At 34.5% G+C, this 21,290-nt stretch overlaps 1 protein-coding gene across 41 annotated transcripts in view; it reads right to left on the bottom strand.

Annotated features, from left to right (window-relative positions):
* The window catches only part of RIMS2 (regulating synaptic membrane exocytosis 2), a 455,072-nt gene that overhangs the window by 109,718 nt on the left and 324,064 nt on the right, over positions 1-21,290 (bottom strand). Inside the window, exons 29-31 of one of the 41 annotated variants that reach the window (XM_069005288.1) lie at positions 17,087-17,140; positions 15,633-15,677; positions 5,657-5,746 (exon numbers count right to left, since the gene is read on the bottom strand). The exons of 39 other annotated variants lie outside the window; for them this stretch is intronic. In XM_069005288.1, the coding sequence (XP_068861389.1) occupies positions 5,657-5,746; positions 15,633-15,677; positions 17,087-17,140 (189 nt within the window). The remainder of the gene's footprint in view (positions 1-5,656; positions 5,747-15,632; positions 15,678-17,086; positions 17,141-21,290) is intronic. One more of the 41 variants, XM_069005289.1, reaches the window with a different exon arrangement.

Genomic DNA, 21,290 nt, shown 5'->3' with positions numbered 1-21,290 from the left:
TGTCACCCATAGAAGAGAAGTATTTAGGAACTCAGTGTTCAAAAAAAACTTTACATGGCAAACATGCCCAACTAAAATTCTTAAAGCAGCAGAGGACAGAGAGATGTAAGTTAATCACTCTTTTTTTTTCCCCTTAAGAGTTTTCCTAATTTCAGTTTTATCTTTTCCTAGGAACCAAAGATCTTTCACTGCAAATATGAGCTCAGATTTGAAAAGTCTCATTTCTGGACACTCTTCACAAAATACAATATGCAATACCAGAATCAAATAAACATGATCTTAAAACATGGAAGAGACTCTTAAGATAGAAATGCTCCACAGAGTCTGTATGTTCCATAAATATATGTCATTAGTCTGGATATGATTAAACTTGAAGAGTGATCTAATACATTTAACTCTCAGGAAAGATGTCCCCTAACACTATTCAAACTCTGCAATGCTAAGGATACAGATACAGAAGAGTAGATAGAAAAGAGTACAAATATTTGTTAGCAAATTTAGACAAAAAGGCTATTTTACTAGACTGAGATGTGAATCAGTATCCTTTAATACTCTTTGAAGGCTTTAAGCCCCAACTAGATACAGAGCCTGTCCCACACTTCTGATTTTTTTTAATGAGGTAGCTTCCTCTTAGTGAAAGTAGTTATCTTAAGGCATAAACTCATACACACAAAATCACAGCTGTATACTGGATATATGCTGACATTTTTACTCAACTATATAGCAAGAAAATACAGGAAAGACTAAAGCAATACACTTAATTCTGCAATTACATAATATAGCCTATATGTAATATATGCTATGTAAAAAATACAAGAGGTAGACAGTAAGCATGAAAAATCTTATTCTTATCCAAAGATAAGAACAGTAGAGATGAAGGTAGAAAATAACAAAAGAAGAAACTGTAAATATTCTCAGTATCATAAATTCTCTAAATCAAATTAAACCATGTAGACTACATAACTTTTTCATAAGTCTCAAGAGATAAACTAAATGAAGAATCCATAGAGAGCTTTTATTATTTTGCTTCTCTGAATAAAGTTCACATGGTAATTTTATAAAGGGGGGAAAAGACAAAATAGTAACACTTCAAAGTATTAATGCACTACAGTTACACATTGGATTGGAAATATCATTAATCCAGAAAAGACAATTACCTCTCTCTCTCTGTCCTATCATTACTTTGCCTTCTTCAATCTATTTCTAACCATATCCCCCTTTTCATAATTTTCTATCTCTCATACTTTCAATTCTGACTACAAACTTCTTTTAAAATAAACACAACTTCATTTTCAATTATTTTTTTACCACTGTTTTCACACTACAACTGAATTCATGGTAATAGATAAACTAAAATTAGTTTTCATTACATTATATTAGAGTTCTTAAAGTCTTTGTGTATGTAAGTGTCCAGGCATAGTCCTACCCAGGAGAGAGACATAAACGCTCCACAGATAAAAATAAGCATGATTCCCTTTGAATTGAAAGCAAATCTATCCATCTAAAGATTGACCATTTGTAAGAACACATTACCTTTATATTTTCTGATGTGTTTAATCTACCATTGCTATTTCTCTAAAACTTTGCTTTACTTCCGTATTACAGAAATATGGCTTTCTCCAAAATAATTACAAGGATACTCAATTTTTACTTCATTCCATTCCGAGATGTATAAATCCATTATAACTATCCTTTGTCCTTTTGTTCAAACATATTAATATATGTCAGCACTTTCCCACAGTTCTGTTCTTCAACTGCTCCTTGGAAATCAAACGTTTCTGTGGCAAAGGCTGGATATTTGATGACACTGTAATGTTCTCAACAGCCAGTGATAATGAAACCATTACAGGATGGTTTCCAGGTAATAGCCATCAAATCTACTGCCTCTCTGTAGGAAAAACATGGGAACGCCAAGAGTGTTTTCTTTGCTATCTTATAAAGGCAGTTTCTGCATTGTCATCTCTAGATGGAGACACAGGTTGCTAGACTGTATTTAGCATCCAGTATTTTGGATAGTGAGACTGATTGAACACTTCAAAAACAATTGACAAGGAACAAAAATTAGTATCTCTGCCATGGTACCCTAAACTATGTGCTTTTCCCATTTTAATTACCTTGATGGGTTCAAAAGACACTAGTGATGATACTGATGAAAATAATTGTTTTTTAAGAAAAACAGTATCCTGCCTAAATTTATCTGAATCAGTACAGGACACATTCCCCATGCATAACCTTCTTTTCCAATTTCTTCTCTTAAGGCGTCACATATAAAAGTGCATAACCATGTGAAAATGTTTACATACCATACTTCTTTTTTTCTTTTCACCAAGAAATGAAATCTAATTACAGGACTAGAACTTTATTCACTTTTCTTCAAATACCATCTATTACACTTCAGGTGCAGGGGTGAGTGCTGATGGTACTTAATGATCTCAGGTATGAAAAAAGAACTGTTTCTCATGCTCTTTGATTTAGTGGTGTCCAAGAATGCAGTATTTTCTGACAGAGTGCTGACATCAGCTAAAAGAAGGGCACAGATTCAAAATATGGCTTGAAGTTTTATGCTATGCTTACCTATGATTCTGCAGTTTTACTCTTCCAATCCTTCAAAATCTTTGCATAAATTCAACTGAATATTTGAAATAAACATAACACAAATTCTGCAAATTACATCAGAATTTAAGAGATTAAAGACACTGTTAAAAAAAAAAAAAGTATTGATTTCTGATATTTAGGAAGAGAAATTTTATCAGCACCTTCTATTGAAAAGTTTGCAATACAAGAACCATTTTGCTACTTTATTTAATGACCTTAAATTGTCTTCCAACAAATTTTTTAATCTCATTTCTAGTCATGCATATTTTTTGAATATTCATGCTTTACAGGATACAGTATTACTGTTACTTTTCTGGGGTTTGAAAATATTTTTATTATCTATTTATGTTTTTCTCTACACTTTGCTCACAGATCTAAGTTCTTCACTCACGATACTTAATCAATGTCTGTTTGTTCTCACAAGTTTTCTTAGCTATAATACTGCCGTGACTATTTCCATGGGTTAGGTTACATTCTTAACAGACAAACTCTACTTAAAGACAGTATAAGCTTTCATAGCAGGTCATATCAGAAAACACATCAACAGATGAAAAAGCAATGAAAACAGGAGAACAACAATATGAGGTGTCCTTGCCTCCATTGCACCATCTGCGTCCAGGGACTGTTAGTATCACTTCACTGTTTTCTGTGCAGACAGAACAGTTAAAGCATTCTCAGATAAAAGACAGTGCAGTCCTGTGCAGAAGGTAAATCCCATACTGAAAAGGTTCAAGGAATTTGAAGCTTCCTTAGGTATATTCTGTCAGGCTGCATCACCATTACATCACAGTCATAGATACAATACAGCTCAACATCCCCACGGGAGTACGGTGTTATGGCACCTTCTTCTAGACGTCCTGACTACTATGCCTTTAAAAGTAACTGTTTGAAATGATATAGGGATGTCTATAGGGAACAGCAGTGTGCCACACACAGCAGATTATGCCAGTCCTGGAAGTTGCTCTGATTACTCCTCCACTCCTAACACTGAAGTACGTAGGTCTCTTGACAGAGTCAGTTTGGAAAAGCATCTGAGGAAAACAGGGATGTGCCATTTGATGCCCACTGCAGAGTATTCAGAACCACCTCAGATACCTCATTTATCATCATCCCATGCAGAAGACTGATAACGTAAATCAGTATCAGGCATCTTATCAGGCATCAGCCCTCATAGAAAGCCCTAGGACTGTGCAGTGAGGAACACAACTTTTACTCAACTTTTTATCTATTCTACACGTTGACAATTGAGATTGCGACTTTCCAAACCAATTCTGTGTACTCCCTGCAAGCACTGGAAATAAGTGGTTCTGTTCCAGACAGAAAAATAGATAAAAATCAGATAAATACCATTTTAATATACAGAACACTTCTAAGTGAGAATTTTGTGTTGCTCATATTTGATTTTGATCTCTATTCTTCTGCCTGTTTTTGTCTTTCAGTTACAAGATTTCACTCCTGTTCCAAAATGTAGAATGCCCGAACAGCAGCCATCTAAAAAAAAGTCTTCTCTTTCTAAAAATTGGAGAAGGTGGTCCTAAACAAGTACTGCTAATAAGTATAAATAAATCATCTGCCTAGAACACAGTCCTAAGCCCACCTCAGCTGGGAGATGGAGTTAATGTTCCTATCTAGCTATTATGTAAGGGAAAAGTCTGGGCAGAGGCACTATTCTGCTGAACTTTGTGTGGAAATACAATAGTGCAGATGTGTAGACATATTTTGAATCTTTCAGGCATAGTTAAAACTGGAAAAGAAGAAATATCACATTCAGCAGTATTTTTTTTCTCCTGTAACTTCTTCTGATGCATCAAAAAGTCAGAAAACAGGTAATGCAAGTGCAGATCTGACCTTTTACAGCTTGGTTGCCTAATTCCTAAGTTAGAGCCAAGCCAGATTTTGCTGGTTTTCTTCAGTTCTGAGTCTTGCACTTCCAGCTGTATAGTAGTTGAGCTTCAGAAAAAAAACTTGGGTATTATCAGTATTATATTATCATGTAGGTGAGATTACAGTGTTAATTTAGGAGGTGACACAGCTGGCCAATCTTGTAAACTTTAATTTGTGTGATTGGGAGAAGTGTTGTTACTAGAGTGAGACAACTAATACACCCAATAGAGAGTTATTTGCAACACAAAACTGAACCTAGGTATACTTGCAACTAAAAAATCCCCATTCACTTGAGTAGATGTGGATCAACCTTTAAATATAGGATGAAACCTGCAATAAAAAGATTCCTTTCCCTGTTCTCCTTCATTTCCCTTCCCTTTCCCTTCCCTTTTCTTTCCTCCCCTCCCTACCTTCTCTATTCCTCAAAGTGTGCTTGCCCTTTGCAAGTGTATAAATTAACGTGATTAGGACCTTTTATTCTCTGATTCTGAAGACAGAACAATACTATCATTATCATCATCGTTATTACTAGGTTTACTTTTTATTGCCATGCATTTGTAGGAACGAAGGAAGATAGCTGAATAACTGAACTTGACATTTGAGGTGAAAAAAAGCTTATGATAGTTCTTAGTTTCAGAAGAAATCCATTCATGTACAGAATGGAGGAAAGAAGAGGTTTTTATAGATTTGAGAACTCCAGACATATGAAGATATAAACTGCAGCAAAAAATTGCACTGGAACATTATTTCTGCCATGTGTGATGGTGAAAGAAGGTTTCAGATTCAAGTCTGTAGATGATTTTCCCACCATACATGCAGTAGATACCTTGGTTTGGTCAACTAAACAAGAATCAGCATAGCTTATACTTGGATTCCTGTGGCTTGCACAAATATATTAAGTCATAACAAAATTCAAAACCAAAAAGCAAACTATGTCTAATATTGTGCCAGAATACTTCTTTTCTAATGCATGTGCATTCTAACACAATTGTTTACAAAAGCAGATCTATTTTGGCTATTCTAAAACAGAACTATGTAATCTAAATGGTCTCTACATGCTAAAAATTCCACACCAAAGTGAAAAAATAAGGTACATAAAGCACACACGCATTACAAAAGCATGAAATGTGGTCTTATAGTCTCATGCTTTCATGTGGTTTTCCAAACCCTGACAAACCTGTCTCAGAATGGTGTTTCTTTTTCAGCAATGGTTTTTCATCAGTTATTGTACCATTCACCTTTTTCTGCTGGTCCTCCCATGTAACTTCTAGCATAAACCAAAAAAAAAAAAATCAGAAATATTATGTAACTTACATTATAAGACACCTAATATAATTTGGGACAACTTGATCTAAACAAACGTGTTATCATTAACATTAAAATTTAAATCAGTTCTTAGAGGCCTGTGGTGAAAAGAATTAATACACATCTTAAACATTCTGGAACAGAACATCTTATCTGAAAGTTAGTAGCTATGTAACTCGTCAAATATTCTGCAGTGTTTTATATTGAACAATTGGTATAAAAAACAGGGGCTTGTTGACACAATAATTTGGTTTGCTTTTAAAAGTTCCTGTTCTACATTCTATATCTTCTTACATTATCCTTGCGTTTCTGTAAATTATAAATGAATTTAGAAATATTTTGGTTAAAAAGTCTTTACAAAGATATAATTCATAAAAATAAGCAAACAAAACAAATGAACAAACAAAACAAAACCTGAACAAGCAACCATGCATGTTTAATGAAAAAGTGTTTTTAACAATTAATTCTTAAGCCAAAACTAAGTCAGATTCGCTTTCTAAATCTGAAACTTGATTTAAATTCAGCTTTTAATTTGGGCAGATTAAACTACTCAATAAGAATTCTTGCGCCAATTATTCCTGTATCTGAAATTGGCATTTCTGATTTAACTGCTCAGGAAAAGAGCTATAGATAGAAGCATGTACACTGCTCCCCAGAACTACATTCTCTAGACTTGCAAGATGCTAGTGGTTCTGAGACTGTCAATTTTTTCTTTTTTTACACTTTAATTGTCTATCTTCTGACAAACTAGGTAGTTAGCATAAATATTATCAGCTTTAAACCCTTCGGAATCTCATGCTAAAACCAAATCTACACCAATTAACAGGACAGATTCAATACTCTAAACTCCATTTTTGCTTTGGGCTGTTAAGAATCTGCTTATTTTGCTGATCCCATGAAGTGAGAAGTTCCTCAAACCATTGCCCACAGATGTTATCACTTTTATGGGCACAGAAATAACCAGTGATGGAGAATAGTATGAAAGATGTGGAAAACATTTCTAATCTTACCAGTTCAAAATAAATAGATATAAAAGGATTTTATCCTATTACTTTTTATTATTATTTATTACTATTTATTTTTTATTTTTAATATTTATTTTCAATATTTATTTATTTATTTATTTTTATTACTATTTATTATTATCCTTGTTAAAGAAGACTAATGGATATCTAACGTTCAAAATGTAAACATGTGAAAGTGTTATCCACCTGCAGCCTTCTTCTCTGTGGCTGTTGCTGGTCCATGACAGGATGCTGTCCTATAAATGTCTGCTTTGATTTTTGAAACTGATGGAAATGTAGTTTTGAAGTAAAATTGTCACCATAATGATTTCATGACACCACAGATATGCATGCTGAAACATACTGTCTTGTCTTTGAAGTACCATGTGTAGTAACTAATAAATGAGAAATTTCAAACCCAACATTCTGTTACCAAACCGTGGAAATAAAATCCCATTATGATTCTTCCCAGCAAAAACGTGATACTTTCTTTTTCCCTATGAATATACACAGTCCTCAATAAAATATCTACTGATGTCATTTATCCTTTCTTTTTCTCAAGTAAGCCCAGAAGTGTCTTCTTAAATAGCAAGTAAAGAAATTCAATGGCCTTAGTAAAACTACTTTTGAATTTAAGGAGTAGTCACTGCTATGAAAAAAATATCATTAACAGTAATTTAGGCCATATAGTGGAGATTATACTTAGAATAAGATAAAAAGTAGGCATACAGTAAGCTAAAACACAGGAATTTTTCATGATGTAGAACAAATAATCTAAATATTGAAGGATATCAGAAAGCCCAGTGATTTCCATGCCAGTTTTATGTAAATTTTAGAAGACTCTCTTTCTGACTCTAGGTCAGAATCCTTTTCAGAACTCCTGATTCAGTTCTGAACCTAAAAACTGTAGTTGGCTCAGTGACCAAAAACATTTATTATAACAAAGCTCCCTATCAAAGGGAACTTACTAAGCCTTGATAATTCTTTGAGAGCTCAGTATCTAGAAAACAGCTAACGCTCTCCATAACACTCTGTAATAACACTTGAATCGACAAGAGTGAGGAAATAAAAATCAAGTAAAAATATAATTCTTTGAATAAATAGTTTTGCTGCATGTTAACCTTAAAAAGAAAAACAAACATTATAAAAAGCAAGACAGGCTACTCAATGTTTTTGAGGAAAGTGATAGCATGAGCATGCAAACACTTTCAGAAAAGGTTCTAATGACCTCTTTTCTATAGCTTCAGTTATACTTATGGCATATCAGCATTAAATTCAAATGATTATATAATTTTATCAGCAGTTAAGTACAACGTTTAGATTGAGTATATGGGGTTTGGGAGTACTCCAGATCAAGTGAACAGCTTTCTTGACTTCTAGAACATTGCAAGAGTTTTACTGGTAATGGTTATTGTTCCAACTGAAAAAGAAAAATAAGATATATCCATTGGATTTAACCAAACATTTGACCTTTTCTTCACCATTTTCTAATTTTATTTCCATCTCTGTGTTTTACAAAGATAAGAAAATATGTTTTAAGGAGAGCTTAAAGAGAGCTTTCTGTTTGGGAGCTAGCATGAGATACTGATGATTAGTCAAAGTGCCAAAATGTCAGTGTTGCCCGTACACTCTCTGGTTAGACAAATAACTTTAGTTACTATAATGTACTTTACACAATGTAATCTCTAAAATCTCTTCTTTTCCCCAAGGCAAAGGGCCACCATCTATTCCCTCATTGTTTTAACCAAAGCCAACTTTGGTCAAAAATATTTGGAAAGAAACCATTTAGTTTTCTAATTCATCATTCTCCTATTATCACTCGCACTTCCCGTAAAGTGAACTTCATCCTGTCTTCTGTTGTGATAATCAGCTTTGACTTATGAAAGATGTAAAATTATTAAATATTTATACAAAAAGACCTTATACAGATTACATAAAATCTGGGATTCTTGAGTGAGAACATTTTTAGCAGCTGATGCACCTTTAGGGCTAGAAGGATTTGCCAGGTGCCCCAATGCAGATTTTTCCCATTAGTATGAAATGTACAATCTTTAGATGCAGTTGTTTCTTTAGATTGCGTTGTTGCACCTACCCCTGGGCACTGCCCACCACAGTGAGTAATGAAGCTGTGGTGGCACTCGGTGTTGTGCCCTTCCCTCGTGAGAATGACGCTCACCTGTGCTGCCTGGGGAGGGTGTGGGGGGTGTGCTCCAGTCCACCCTGTGTCAAGTACAACCTCAGCATTTCTTACACTTTTGTTTAGAGTATTTAATATGAAATATATTAAAAATGTGGAAATAATGTATGAGAAGAACAGTTGCACATATATAGCTTTTCTGAATTTCTAACCATGCCAACTTAGCACCAGGAATGTTGCAGCTGAATTGGAAATGATACAGCAAACTGCAGAAATACAAGACGATGCAGCAAAATACCAGATACTAATGATGAGGAATTTTTGTATGCAAATACTTCCCTCCTCCCTTCTTTTCTCAATACTATAACCAGTAATAGTTCTTCTCACAACTACCCTTTACTTGAAACACTTTTATTTTTTTTCTCTTTTACTGGAATTTGTATTTTTTTTTTTTTTTTAATCTACTTCAGCTTTTATCTTCTTTTCAGCACCTAAAATTTCTGGGAACCAATTTTTATCAGTGCCTTTCTAGTTTTAGACTTTTGATTAGGTTATCATAAAGTCTTCACTTTTCCATTAGGACATAATTTAGTCATCTTTTTTCTGCAAATGAAAAGTACTCAGAACTTCTTTCTATTTTTAGTTTTAGATGATGAATGCTCAGAAAGAAACTATGTTATTAATATTATATGGTGACAACTACTGTAAAAATAAGTCAAAAATGGATTCGGCTAGTGCTTCTTAAACCAATGCATCACAAAAAGAAGTCATTAAAACTGTGGGATAAACTGTCAAAAACTGAGAAACTGTTTTGAATCAGATACTCAAGGTCTCAACTCATGCATTAAGAATACAAGAAAAAGAATTAATGAAGACTAAATTCACGGCATACAAGTTTTACTTTTTACAAAACAAAGTCCCTAAGAAAATTAAAGAGACATCAGCCTCCAGAGCTCACACAGAGAGAAGTATTCTCAGCATGTCAAACCTCCACTAAGGGAAAGCAAATGGCTTCAAACCATGATGTATGAATCATCCCAGATGTACAAAATTGTACCTGGAATGAATCCAGTCCCACCTTGCATCACCAGCAGGCTGCTAATGGCATAAAGGCCAACTCGAAGTGACACAAAGTCAGCAATCAAGATTTTATGCCAGAGTGCTGATGTTCCTACACCAGAGAAACCTTCAGGTGCCTCATTAAAGGAGTGTTGATGCTTCCCTACCATGATTTAACAGGAACAAAAACAAGTAGGAACACACATAATCTTTTTCTGACAAGTACAGAGCAAGACCTCCTGCCTCCCCAGGTAGCATTCCACAGCCAACCTGAGGACATAATCTTTTAGCTTCCTCTTTTGTCAACATAAGAGTTGATCTACATTTTTTTTCTCCATACACTGAATGAATATTTTACAGAATATCTCTAATGTATCTTAGAGATCAAGGCATTTACCTGAGACCTGATGATCTGTATTTCCTTCAAAATCTTAAATGGTTCTTAGTACATTGCCCTGAGTACTGACGAAGTGTGGACAATATAAAGGCAGGGACACACACACACATATGTACACACACCCTTCACATTAAAATAGTTTGCAAATTAGTTCCAAATCAACAAATGAATGCTAAGAAATGTTATAAAATTTAAAAATAAATAAATTGTTCATAAGTGGCTTATATCATGGTTTTTAATGAATACAGTGTTCCAATAAAATTTCTAACATATCTTTATTGTTTTGATCTCATCTTTCTTACTGCTCTACATACACATTCTGCAAAAAAAAAAAAAAGAAAAAACAAGAAAAAAACCCCAAACCCCAAACCCTGAGCTTCATTACCTGGGGCTGCAGTTGGAATACATTAAAAGAACTTCAATATAAGTCATCAGGTAAGCAATAAAAAGTACTGCAACGTATCTACATTTCATATTATTGTTATTAGTATTAAAAATTTGGTAGTGCACTGCAGGTTATTCCTTACTCCAAGAGTGTTTTCTTCAAGTTGACTCCAAGGCTACATTAATTATTTGTAGCTGTAAATCACTTAAGTTTAGACCAGTAGCAGTTTCTTCCCATCATATCCTCTACCTGCAAATTCATGTTTCATATTTAATTATAATTTATATTTAAAATTTCTAACTAATGAATTCTTCTATATGGAGAATAAACTTATTGTAACTTTCTATTGCTTATTTTTATGAAAAATTGTAGATATACTCCAGCAAGGTCCCAGAGAGCACTTGTTGAAATTACAATCAGTAAAGTCATACCCTACCTTTAGCTAAAAGTCAGCTAAAAATCAGAGTACCATGTTGCTACTTTTATAAATATAATAGAGTTGTAAAACATGAAGGAACACCAGAAAAAAATGTAATACTCCAAATAGCTGAGAAAAGACAGTTAATGTTACATTAAATATATGTACATTAATATTTAGTAAAGTATATTTAAAGAACACAAAGTAAAGATATTATTTGTAAGCCACTATCAAGGCTTTTTTTTCCTGTACCATTTGGGGCATGGGAGGATTTGTTTGTTTGTTTCACATCCTTTTTCATGTTTTTAAAATATGGCAGCTTTGCTCCCTCTTCTGGTTATACACCTGCACCACGCCAGACTGGTTAGGGCAGGCTCGCTATCCATCGGTTTCTTTGGAACATCTGGGAGGAACCGCTCCCCCAAGTCACTTGTTTGGACAAGCACTTCGGGGCGATTTTGGAAGGACTGATTTAAGGGGGAAGAAACAGTGCAGAGAACCTATGAGGGAGACGAAGACAACATGCAAAGACACCATTGCTGTTTATGTAGATTCCTGAGGCACAAGTCAGAGGAGACTGGGCAGCCAGTATCCTGGATAAGCTTTACTACACTCTTGTCCTGCTTATATCCCTTTCTCCCAGCATCCATGCCTGCTCTACTGAAGACCAGACAATAGACTAGATGGATTTTCAGTCAGAGCTGGTAGGCTATCCTCATACTGCTGCAATAGGTAAACACATGAAAAATCAAAATATCTCCAGAATTTAATGAACAGTGAATTCAAAAAAGGAAAATTACAAGTAATGTCCAAAATAAATGTGGAGCAAAGTACAAGCTTCTGCTCTACACCTCTCTGCTACAGTGTCTCCTCAGTTTGCATTTCCATTCCCTGGGTCTCAGGGAATACTCTGCAAGGCAATGTGAACAGCCTACAAATTCACTCTGCAGAATGCAGAAGATAAGGTTTAGCTTGATATAGCGTTTGGGATATTTTTTCCATGTTATTTTTAAATTTATTGAAAAATCTGCAATCTTATAGCAAGTCTTCAAACATTTTCTAAGCAGAAGGATAATTTTTTACTTTGATTATACATCTCTCACAAACAAACACACAAAAAAAGCTCTGCAGACAATCACAGGTACTCTACCCTTTTTAAATGTAGCTAAGATTGAAGCTTATGGTACAATTCTAAAATGTCAAAAAAATCATTCTGTTCATAAAAGGGGTCTGAAACTAAGTCAGTAGTTTTAAGCACTAATACCGACCAATAAAGAAAATAAAATAAACAGCTTACACAAAGATGAAAGATATAGATTTGTTTCTTCAGAAAGCTCTAGGTTTTTCTGAATGTCAAGTACTACTACTTCATCATTTAAAAGTTTTCTTATTGCTCAAATTTACACACAAATTTACACACAAATTTTACATGCATCTTTACATGCAAATACTGTCTGCACCAAAAGGCCCATTTTATTCTTCTGCATTATCTCTGAAATGTTAGATTAGTAACCAGACAAACTGTGTTTGACTAGGAGACAAAATGACATCCCATTGTCACATACCAGTCTTAGAAATGCTATGCAGTACTGGGATGTAGTTTCGAAAGATGCAAACTCAAAATTTTTATAAGTAAAATTTGAAGGGTTTTATGGACAAGTTTGTAGCTAGACTCTTTCTCATCTGTAATACCTCCCTGTTAGTTTTAGAGCTAAATTTGTAAAATCATAAGGATATCATAAGGAAGTTTAACAGAATGTAGGTTCGTCAGTCTAGAGCATTTTATTGGTACTTTACTTTTACTGGTTTATGTTGTTGTGTTGTGGGGTTTTTTTTAATTTCACTCTTTTCCCAGCATGCAAATTGCACTTATATGCCTGCCTACAACTAGCACAATCTAACCAGGTCTATACTTTATTTAAACCTTACTTTGCTTGAACTAGAATTTAATTAAAATGCAGTATTTCTCTAGGTACTCCTAACACATACAAGTATGTTGAGTATTTTCACAGCACACATAAAACGCACCCAGTATCATTTCTCATGCAAAATTCAGAAGCTGTTGTGGTCTCTTAGTGAAGTCTAGAGTCAGTAAGCCAGAGGAAGAGAAAGCACTTAGGAGACTCACAGCAGTCATATTCAGTAGTTCAGGGAAAGCGTAGGCCCCATTTCCACAAATCCAAGTGGTCTTAGATGGAAAAACTGCTTGGATCAGCTATCAGGATGAGAGTGCCCTCTGGCCTGACAGGTTTTTCAAAAAAGTGTATTTGAACACTACTTCTGCAAGTCAGTTAAGCAGGTCCATCTGTCACCACTTCTTTGACTGGCATCCCTTTATTCTGTCTAGTTTGCCCTTCAGTCACCTAAACTCTAGACAGACTGTGTCTAAACTGTGCAACAGTTTAGAATAATCTGGAATACAGTGTAGTTTCAGTTCTATTCCTTCAGGCATCCAGACTGCTCACAGAGCAGTGGGACTCCCATGCATGTGGAAATCAGAGTGCACAGAAAGAGCAGAGACTTGGGTCTTGTCTTGCTGTGAACTCAAGACACCAATACGCTCCAGACACTTCTCAGTCTGGGAGATGAGAACTGGAAAGCACTCCTGATTCCTAATATAGACAAAGATATGGTGTAATCCTATAAAATATTCCAAAGAGTGAGGGAATATGAAACACTTAAAATTTTGCTTTGGTAACTACATCATTTTATATGCACCCTAAATTAAGACAGTAAAGGGCAGAATTTTACCTGGATCCTTTTCTCACAAACTCAAATGATCAAAAGGTGTCATACAAAATACATGAAACAGAAATGCAAAAGACCTGAGGAAGATTGGAAAGAGATAACAGTTTTGGTAATAAATATTTGAAATTGAATATTTGGCACTGATCATTCTTTTGGAGAATAAGAGCCCTGCAGAAGAAACTTCTAAATATAAAATGGACTCCTTAGAGAACTAAATAAAAGTATGAAACAAACTATCTTAAATGCAAGTCAGTAGTATTTAGTTGATAGTGCAATGTACATCTTTCAGGCTCTATAAGTGTATAAAATACTGGTTTTGTTGAAGGAGTGGAAGATAGACCAAGAACAAAAACTACTTTTGCCTGACTAAATCACTATTTATCATTTTGTCAGCCTCCAATTTTACTACGACTGGAATTTAGATCTTAAAAGCATGACACTGAACCATCTGGTAAGTAGCATGCATTACAGTTACAGCAGCAGACTCCCAGTATTTGAATTCATTCAGGACTATGCTGTCACAGCCACCAGAGCAAGCCAGGTAACCCCGTGAACTGCTCTGCCAGTCTGGTGACACGGCACCTTCTCTGCAAAGGCACACCATTCGGTCTTGTCTACACTTGATAACAAGAGACATTAAAAATGGTGTGGTCTTCCTTCCCAGACAATGAACTAGCATAGGCAAAACAGAATCCCTGCTCTCCTGATATCTGTGTTCCCTCCTCTAAGTTACTCTAGGAAATAGACAGCTAGGAATGGTCCCTAACAGTGCAACTGGGTCTACACCCCTTGTAGGTTCCTGGAAGAGATGGAACTGTAAGAGTGAATACCCAAATTTTAATAAATCCAAGAAACTACCTAGTTTATATTTCATTCACTGGCAGAAGACGTCAATGACACAAAATCTAAATGTAGTATGGCCCTAGAAGCATATGGAAAAGTAGTAATATATTTCTTCAAAATTATCAAAGCAATTTGGAAGCATGAACTCGAATAAAACTTCAAAGTAAGCTGTGATTGTTCATTGCAACTTTCTTGTTCTATTTTTTAGATAAGAAACCTAAATCTCCATGTTAACATTTCAGTGCTTTGAATTAAGCTCATTTCTACAGCATTTGAAAGAGAGGAGAACATCAAACATAATACACAATAGACAACAGAAATGATGGCTAATAACATAAGCCTTTCTCTAGAAGTATATGATAATTAAAATGGTCCATTTTTTCTAGTCACATTAAAATGTGACAAGCTTGAAAAATATGTATCCAAGCAATGTAAAATAATATAGACCTGGTAAAAAGTGGAAGACAATGCAGACAATTTTGCAAGTGTCTGCAAACTGTACTTGGCCTTCTAGGGCAAGACAGACCAGGATTTCCAAAACGAGAAAAAATACAGAAACTACCCCCTTAGCTCTCCATAGCCAACCTGGTCAAATATCTGCCTAGTGTAAACTATATCCTCAGTAATACAGTTAGCTGCAAAAACGTAAAAATGGGGAGCTTTTGATTACAAGAAATATTTTTAAACCACAGTTGAAATAATTCTATCCAAGAAGTAAAACAACACACTGAAACTGAACATATGTGAACTTACTAGTTTTGAGCTAGTGAACTAAGCAATACACACACATGCAGCAAAAAAATAAATGAAATTTTTCAAGCAGCCACAATTCATAAGCAATGTCATAATCAACTTGCCTTTTCGCCCATTAACAGGTGGGGTTTGATGTTTTTCCTCACAATCTTTACAACATTAAAAACAGACAATGATGATTAACAACTGGAACAGCTGCTATGATGAACAATGTAACTACAAGCACACACAAACATGTTGCAGCTATGTGAGCCAAACTCCATGCACTATGCTTGAGTTACCACAAAACACGCAGAGGGAAGAGCACACAGTACATGCACCACTGAACACCACAGCAACAGAACCATTAAAAAAGCAATAAAAAAGTAAACTGTACTATCATAAAAAATGGGAAGGCAAAGATCTTAAAGAACACTTTGGATGCCTAAGTGAGAACTAAAATTAAATAAAAGTAAACCTGCTTTCCACCTCTGAAATCATGAAATTACTCTAGCTACTTCAGTGTTTTGAACAAGTAATGAGTCCCGTCACAGTCATTATTCCTGACCTTTTTTCATAGAAGAAAATAGTAATCCATATTTTCTTCTCTTAAATAACAATGGGAAGAGAGTTCAGGGCACAGGATTCAGGCACTTACACTTTTAAGTAGCATTTAGCATTTTAGGCATGCATTTGTATGCTAGTAATTTTCCCTACCAGCTAGTACTAAATGTGTTTCTTGATTAGCTCATCTCTTTTATATTTTTTTGCACCACACTTCCACCACTTGTGGCAATTATTAACAACTAATTATGGAAACAGAATGTAACATATTAACAAGGCATGTAAACGCAAATTTATGCATTTATGATTCTTCCTTTGACAAAGAAGCTGAAGAACAAAAAAATGATTGAAAAAAATCTTTAGATCTCTGCATATCTTTGAACCCATACTGGGTGTTTTTTGAAATTAGAAGTTAAAGTTTCATGTTTTAATCACATGGTGTTCCAGTTGAAAAAAGTATTTTCAACTGTTTGATTTGATCATGAGCTATCAGTTGTCATCACACTACCAACTGAACTGTCTTCCAAGCAGGATGAAGGACATTATACAAAATGTTCAAAGTATTTCCATGTAATGCAGTTGTCTACTATTTTTGTCCAGCATCAGTCTGCTTACACAAACTAAGGGGGGGGAAAAAAAAGTGTCATGACACAAAAAAATTTACTTCCTTACTTGTAAAAATTATTAATGCAAAGTAGACTGTACCACATCTAAGAAGCATCCACCCAGATCTGCTAAGTCTGTAACTTGAACATAGTGACAGAGTATTTTCATAAAAAAGAATAAAAAGAGTAAAATAGTTGGGTACTTTTTCCACATTGAATTATTTGAAGCATTCACAACTGGCAAATAAACTATGCTACAATTAATTTGTTTGTGTTGTTCTTTCATAAAATGATACAAATATTCTCTGGATTCTTTATGCTTAATCTATTTACAAGCTGGCTGGTAAAGCTTCCCTATATACTCAGGGGAGAACACATCTAAAGGAGATGGGCACTGCGGTCAGACAGACCTGCCTCGACCTCTGCCTCCTGAACTCCAGTACGCTTGTTTTCTTCATCTCCTGCTGCATTTGTATAGGCAAGGGATGAGAGGGGGGGAAAAAAGCAAGACAAAAACATGCATGATTTGTTACAAGCTGTTCAAATAAAAGATGAACATCAAACGAAAGACTTCCACAATAACATACAAACCCTCAGTCTGTGGCAGTGAATCAAAGATTAAATAAATTGTAGTGCTATTTTTCATTTATATCTATAGCTTGCTCCAGTGAGATCTTTCTGCAAGTAATGATGCCCACATGCAGCCCTTAATGTTCTTTGTTGCCAATTTCTTACTAAATTTTTAAGCACTGGAAAGCAGACAATGAGAACCAAAGAAGATAAAACAGACATATTGGTAGATAATTAGTTTACATCTTCTGCTTGGCTTTGCTTTAGTTTTTCTAGGAATAAAGTCCAAGCCTCCATTCTCAAACAGCATATTTAAAATTGTATATAAATCATAAGCTAGTGGACATACTTGGTACCTTAAAAAGTGCAGAAGAAACAAAGCAAAATATCCTCAATTTGCCAGATAATAGGCTTTTTTTACCTGGATTTCAGAGTAGTTAGAATGCAAAAAGAAATACATTTTCCACTAGCATCTACAGTTGCCTAGAGCATATTTAAATACTAGAGAATGCTGAAATAGTTGAGAACAACAGTGAAAGTGCCACTGATAATAAGAAACAAATATATTTTTAAAGTCATTAATAAAGAACCACAACCTTCTTTAGTGCCAAAGCTCATGAGGGTAACAACAGTAATAATTCTGAAGAGTCTGAAACTGAATAACTGATTTACCATACACCTGCTTTAATTTAAATTTAATTTAAATTTAATTTTAATGTTATTGATTAAACAGCTTTGATGTGATGCAATATAGTGCAGTTTTTCAAGGTTCCGATTTAAATTGTTTATTGATTTTTCATGTTCTCTGTTCCCAGAATTCTTTCCACTTCTCTCATTACTTGTATAAGTTTATGTGCAATTAAATAGCTCATTGAATTACTTGACTTCAGATTTAGCTAACATGTAAAATTAATTTTAAAACTACTTGTTCTAGGAGGTTATTGTTAATAGATAAATTCAGGCTATAATCAAACCAGTGCAATGGAAACTAATCTGTGCTTAGATTTCTGCTCTACGATTCTGTGATAAAATCATGACATTTAAATTCCAGTTGAAATCATGACATTGAAAATTCCAATTAAAATATTCAGCAGATTTATCATCTGTACAGTCAACCTTCTCTCATAGAAACAAATGTCTAGAAGATGTGCCTAAGACTTTAAAAAATCATTTTCAGTGAATTGAATTTAAATGGTTTTGGCATGTTGGTACCCTGAAATGTAAATTAACAATGGCTGTCATGAGCAGAACTGTATGACTTCTCAGTGATTTTCCTTTATCCCCTTTGTAGTCTCAGACCTAGACAGAAAGATCTTCAAATTTCATAAAGCTGTTTAATTTCTCCTTTTGCCAATATGAGAGAAAATTATAAACTATGACTTCCCTTGAAAGATCAGAACATTTTAAGCAAGCACTTTAAACTCTGGGTTATAGGTAAAGTTTATTCCGAGTTTTTTTTACGGAAATTGCACCAATGCAAATAAAATATTTTAATATTCTTCAAGGGCTGAGGATTCTGCTGCCTTTCAGGAAAGTGAACCAAGCATCCACAATCAAAACCCCAAGGTGTATTTTTACAAATTCATAGTTGAAATCAAAACCCCGAAGCAGATTCAGAAAGTATCCTAAGGAAGCCTTGTTACTAATGTTAACTGACCTATTCTGTTTACTTTGCTGTCAAGCACACAAAATGCAAATTACACTGTGCAAGTATGAAGGTTTCTAACATCACACATAGAAATATCCACACAAAAAAAAAGGGATGGGTGCAAAGCTCCGTACTTCCATTTTTTGGACTGCTGTGTTTGCCTAAGTCATCAAGTTCATAGCTAAGCTGAAGATAATGTAAGGTCCTATCCTATATTTTATAGATGTCATCAATCATTTTTATAAAACAAAATACCCATATGCCATATATTTTAAAAACCCTGCAAAATCATAGCTTATAGAGTATGATAAAATCATGACCAGTCTTAATACTGGTCCTCTGCAACTGCATTATAACCATCTTTCTCTATCTCCCATCAAACTAGGGTAGGGTTATGTAAAACACACAGTAAAATTCCTTTTAATTTTGCAAAACTGTACCTCATTTAAAGAAATTATGTTCTGAATGAGATAAAACCCCTTAAAATAAACAGCATGTACTTCTCTCAACAGTATCTGTGCTTTCCTAACCATCAGAATGTCTCTGTGGCTTCCATTCCAGACTCTATGAGTTGCAACACTACATTGGCACTAGACATCTGTCCTTTTTAGAGATTTGAATATGTATCTGAGAGATATAAAAACTGACTAAAGGTTCCTAGCTATCCCTGATTAAACCTAATCAAGTATTCCTGTTAATTCCACTAGTATCTAATTTTATTCTGGAAAAAGATTACCCACACCTGAAGTTAAGAGAGGACAGTTAATCAGCACTAATATCAGCCCTTAACAGGTTCTGAAATAACTTTCCCAAGACACAAGATTATTATGGGATCATATAATTAAAGTCTGTACCATAGAGTATAAATAGAAGGGCAAATCCTTACTGAGCTCTACTATTTGCTAAATATCTGAGCACTTCATTTCCAAATTTTAAGGTTTTATTACATCTATTTGGGTTAACACGATTTTCTAGTTTTTATGGTTGGGTGGATGGTTGGGGGATGGTTTTGTGGAAAGAAGAAAGAAAGGGCTATGTTTTATTTTTAAAAGGAAAAGCAAAAATCTATATTAGGAAAAAGTATTTTCTCTCTGATTAGTAATTAACAATGAACTGGAAGGGTGAATACTGAATACTTTCACTTTATGATGTTCCATTTTAATTAGCAGCAAGAAATCAGTGATTTCACCCTCCTGCCAAGGCGAGTAAGAACAAAGAAATACATTATAGCCATATATAAATGAAAAAAAAATCATGTTAACCCCTAAGAACGATAAATACTGCTGTATTTACTTCTTGGCAATAGCATGAAAAATACAGAATACTTAAGGGTACATCAACATTTCAGCACTAAAACCAAGTTTGATTTAACAATACTTAAACAATTAACAATGCTTTAACAATTTAACAAATGTTCATTTAAACATGGTATCTCTATCTCTACCATAATTTAAAAATATACAAACAAAATTTCAGCTGAAAAAAGTCTTCTGGCACATCAGTAGTGAAAATTTGTTAGGTGGTCCCAGACATTTTTCAGAACTATTTTCTAACCACATAACATGAAAATATACTAAACTAATTATGTCTACAGCAAAACCCAAACTGCCTAGATGCCAAGGTATAGCCTGGGTAGATAAGCTAAAGATATGCATTTCAGAAATACCCAGTCTTTCTTCTGAACAGGCAAATCTGATACTGAAAGCAACACACCAGTGGCAACCTAAGGAATTAGCAAAAATATGATGACCATAAAAAGCTGTAAATGCAACATAATTAAGGATGTTGTATGTTCTACTGAGCATGTGGGACACTGATAAAAATATGTTTGGGTCAGTACACCACAGACACGAATTCATAGCTACTCCCAGGTAGCTTTCTTAAAAGCAAACATCTTAGGCTATTTTAAATAAAGTATTCAAGAGGTACCTACATGTCCTGGAGCAAAAAAAAACTCCCAACCACATAAAACAGTTCATGCAAATAAATCTAACCCAAATCAATGTATTTTAATTCTCATCCTAATTTGGAAAGCAATTACCCAGAGGGTTGGGTTTTTCCCTGTAGATTCCTTCCCTTCCATTTCTAGTCACACAGCCATAAGCATACCATATCCCATATTCTAATGAGTTCTGCCCTATAACAAAAAAATATCTCCAACAGCAAATTACTCCCTTCTTTCTACTTGAGTTATGTCATTGCTATTACATTTAAAGAAAAGGTATGCAGTTACAACCTTGTAATAAATACAGATTACTCAAATGTATGCAAACAAAATGAGACCACTGTAGGAGTCCACAGCAGATAAGTTTTTCCTTCTTTTTCACAAAGCTGAGATGACTTCCAATTCATCGTTGTCTATAAGGTATCTTTTACTAACTCTTTTCATCAGTTTT

This window comes from Aphelocoma coerulescens, chromosome 2 (assembly GCF_041296385.1).
Source record: "Aphelocoma coerulescens isolate FSJ_1873_10779 chromosome 2, UR_Acoe_1.0, whole genome shotgun sequence".
In the NCBI taxonomy this organism is placed as follows: Eukaryota; Metazoa; Chordata; class Aves; order Passeriformes; family Corvidae; genus Aphelocoma; species Aphelocoma coerulescens.
This window is presented reverse-complemented; position numbering and strand designations above follow the sequence as displayed.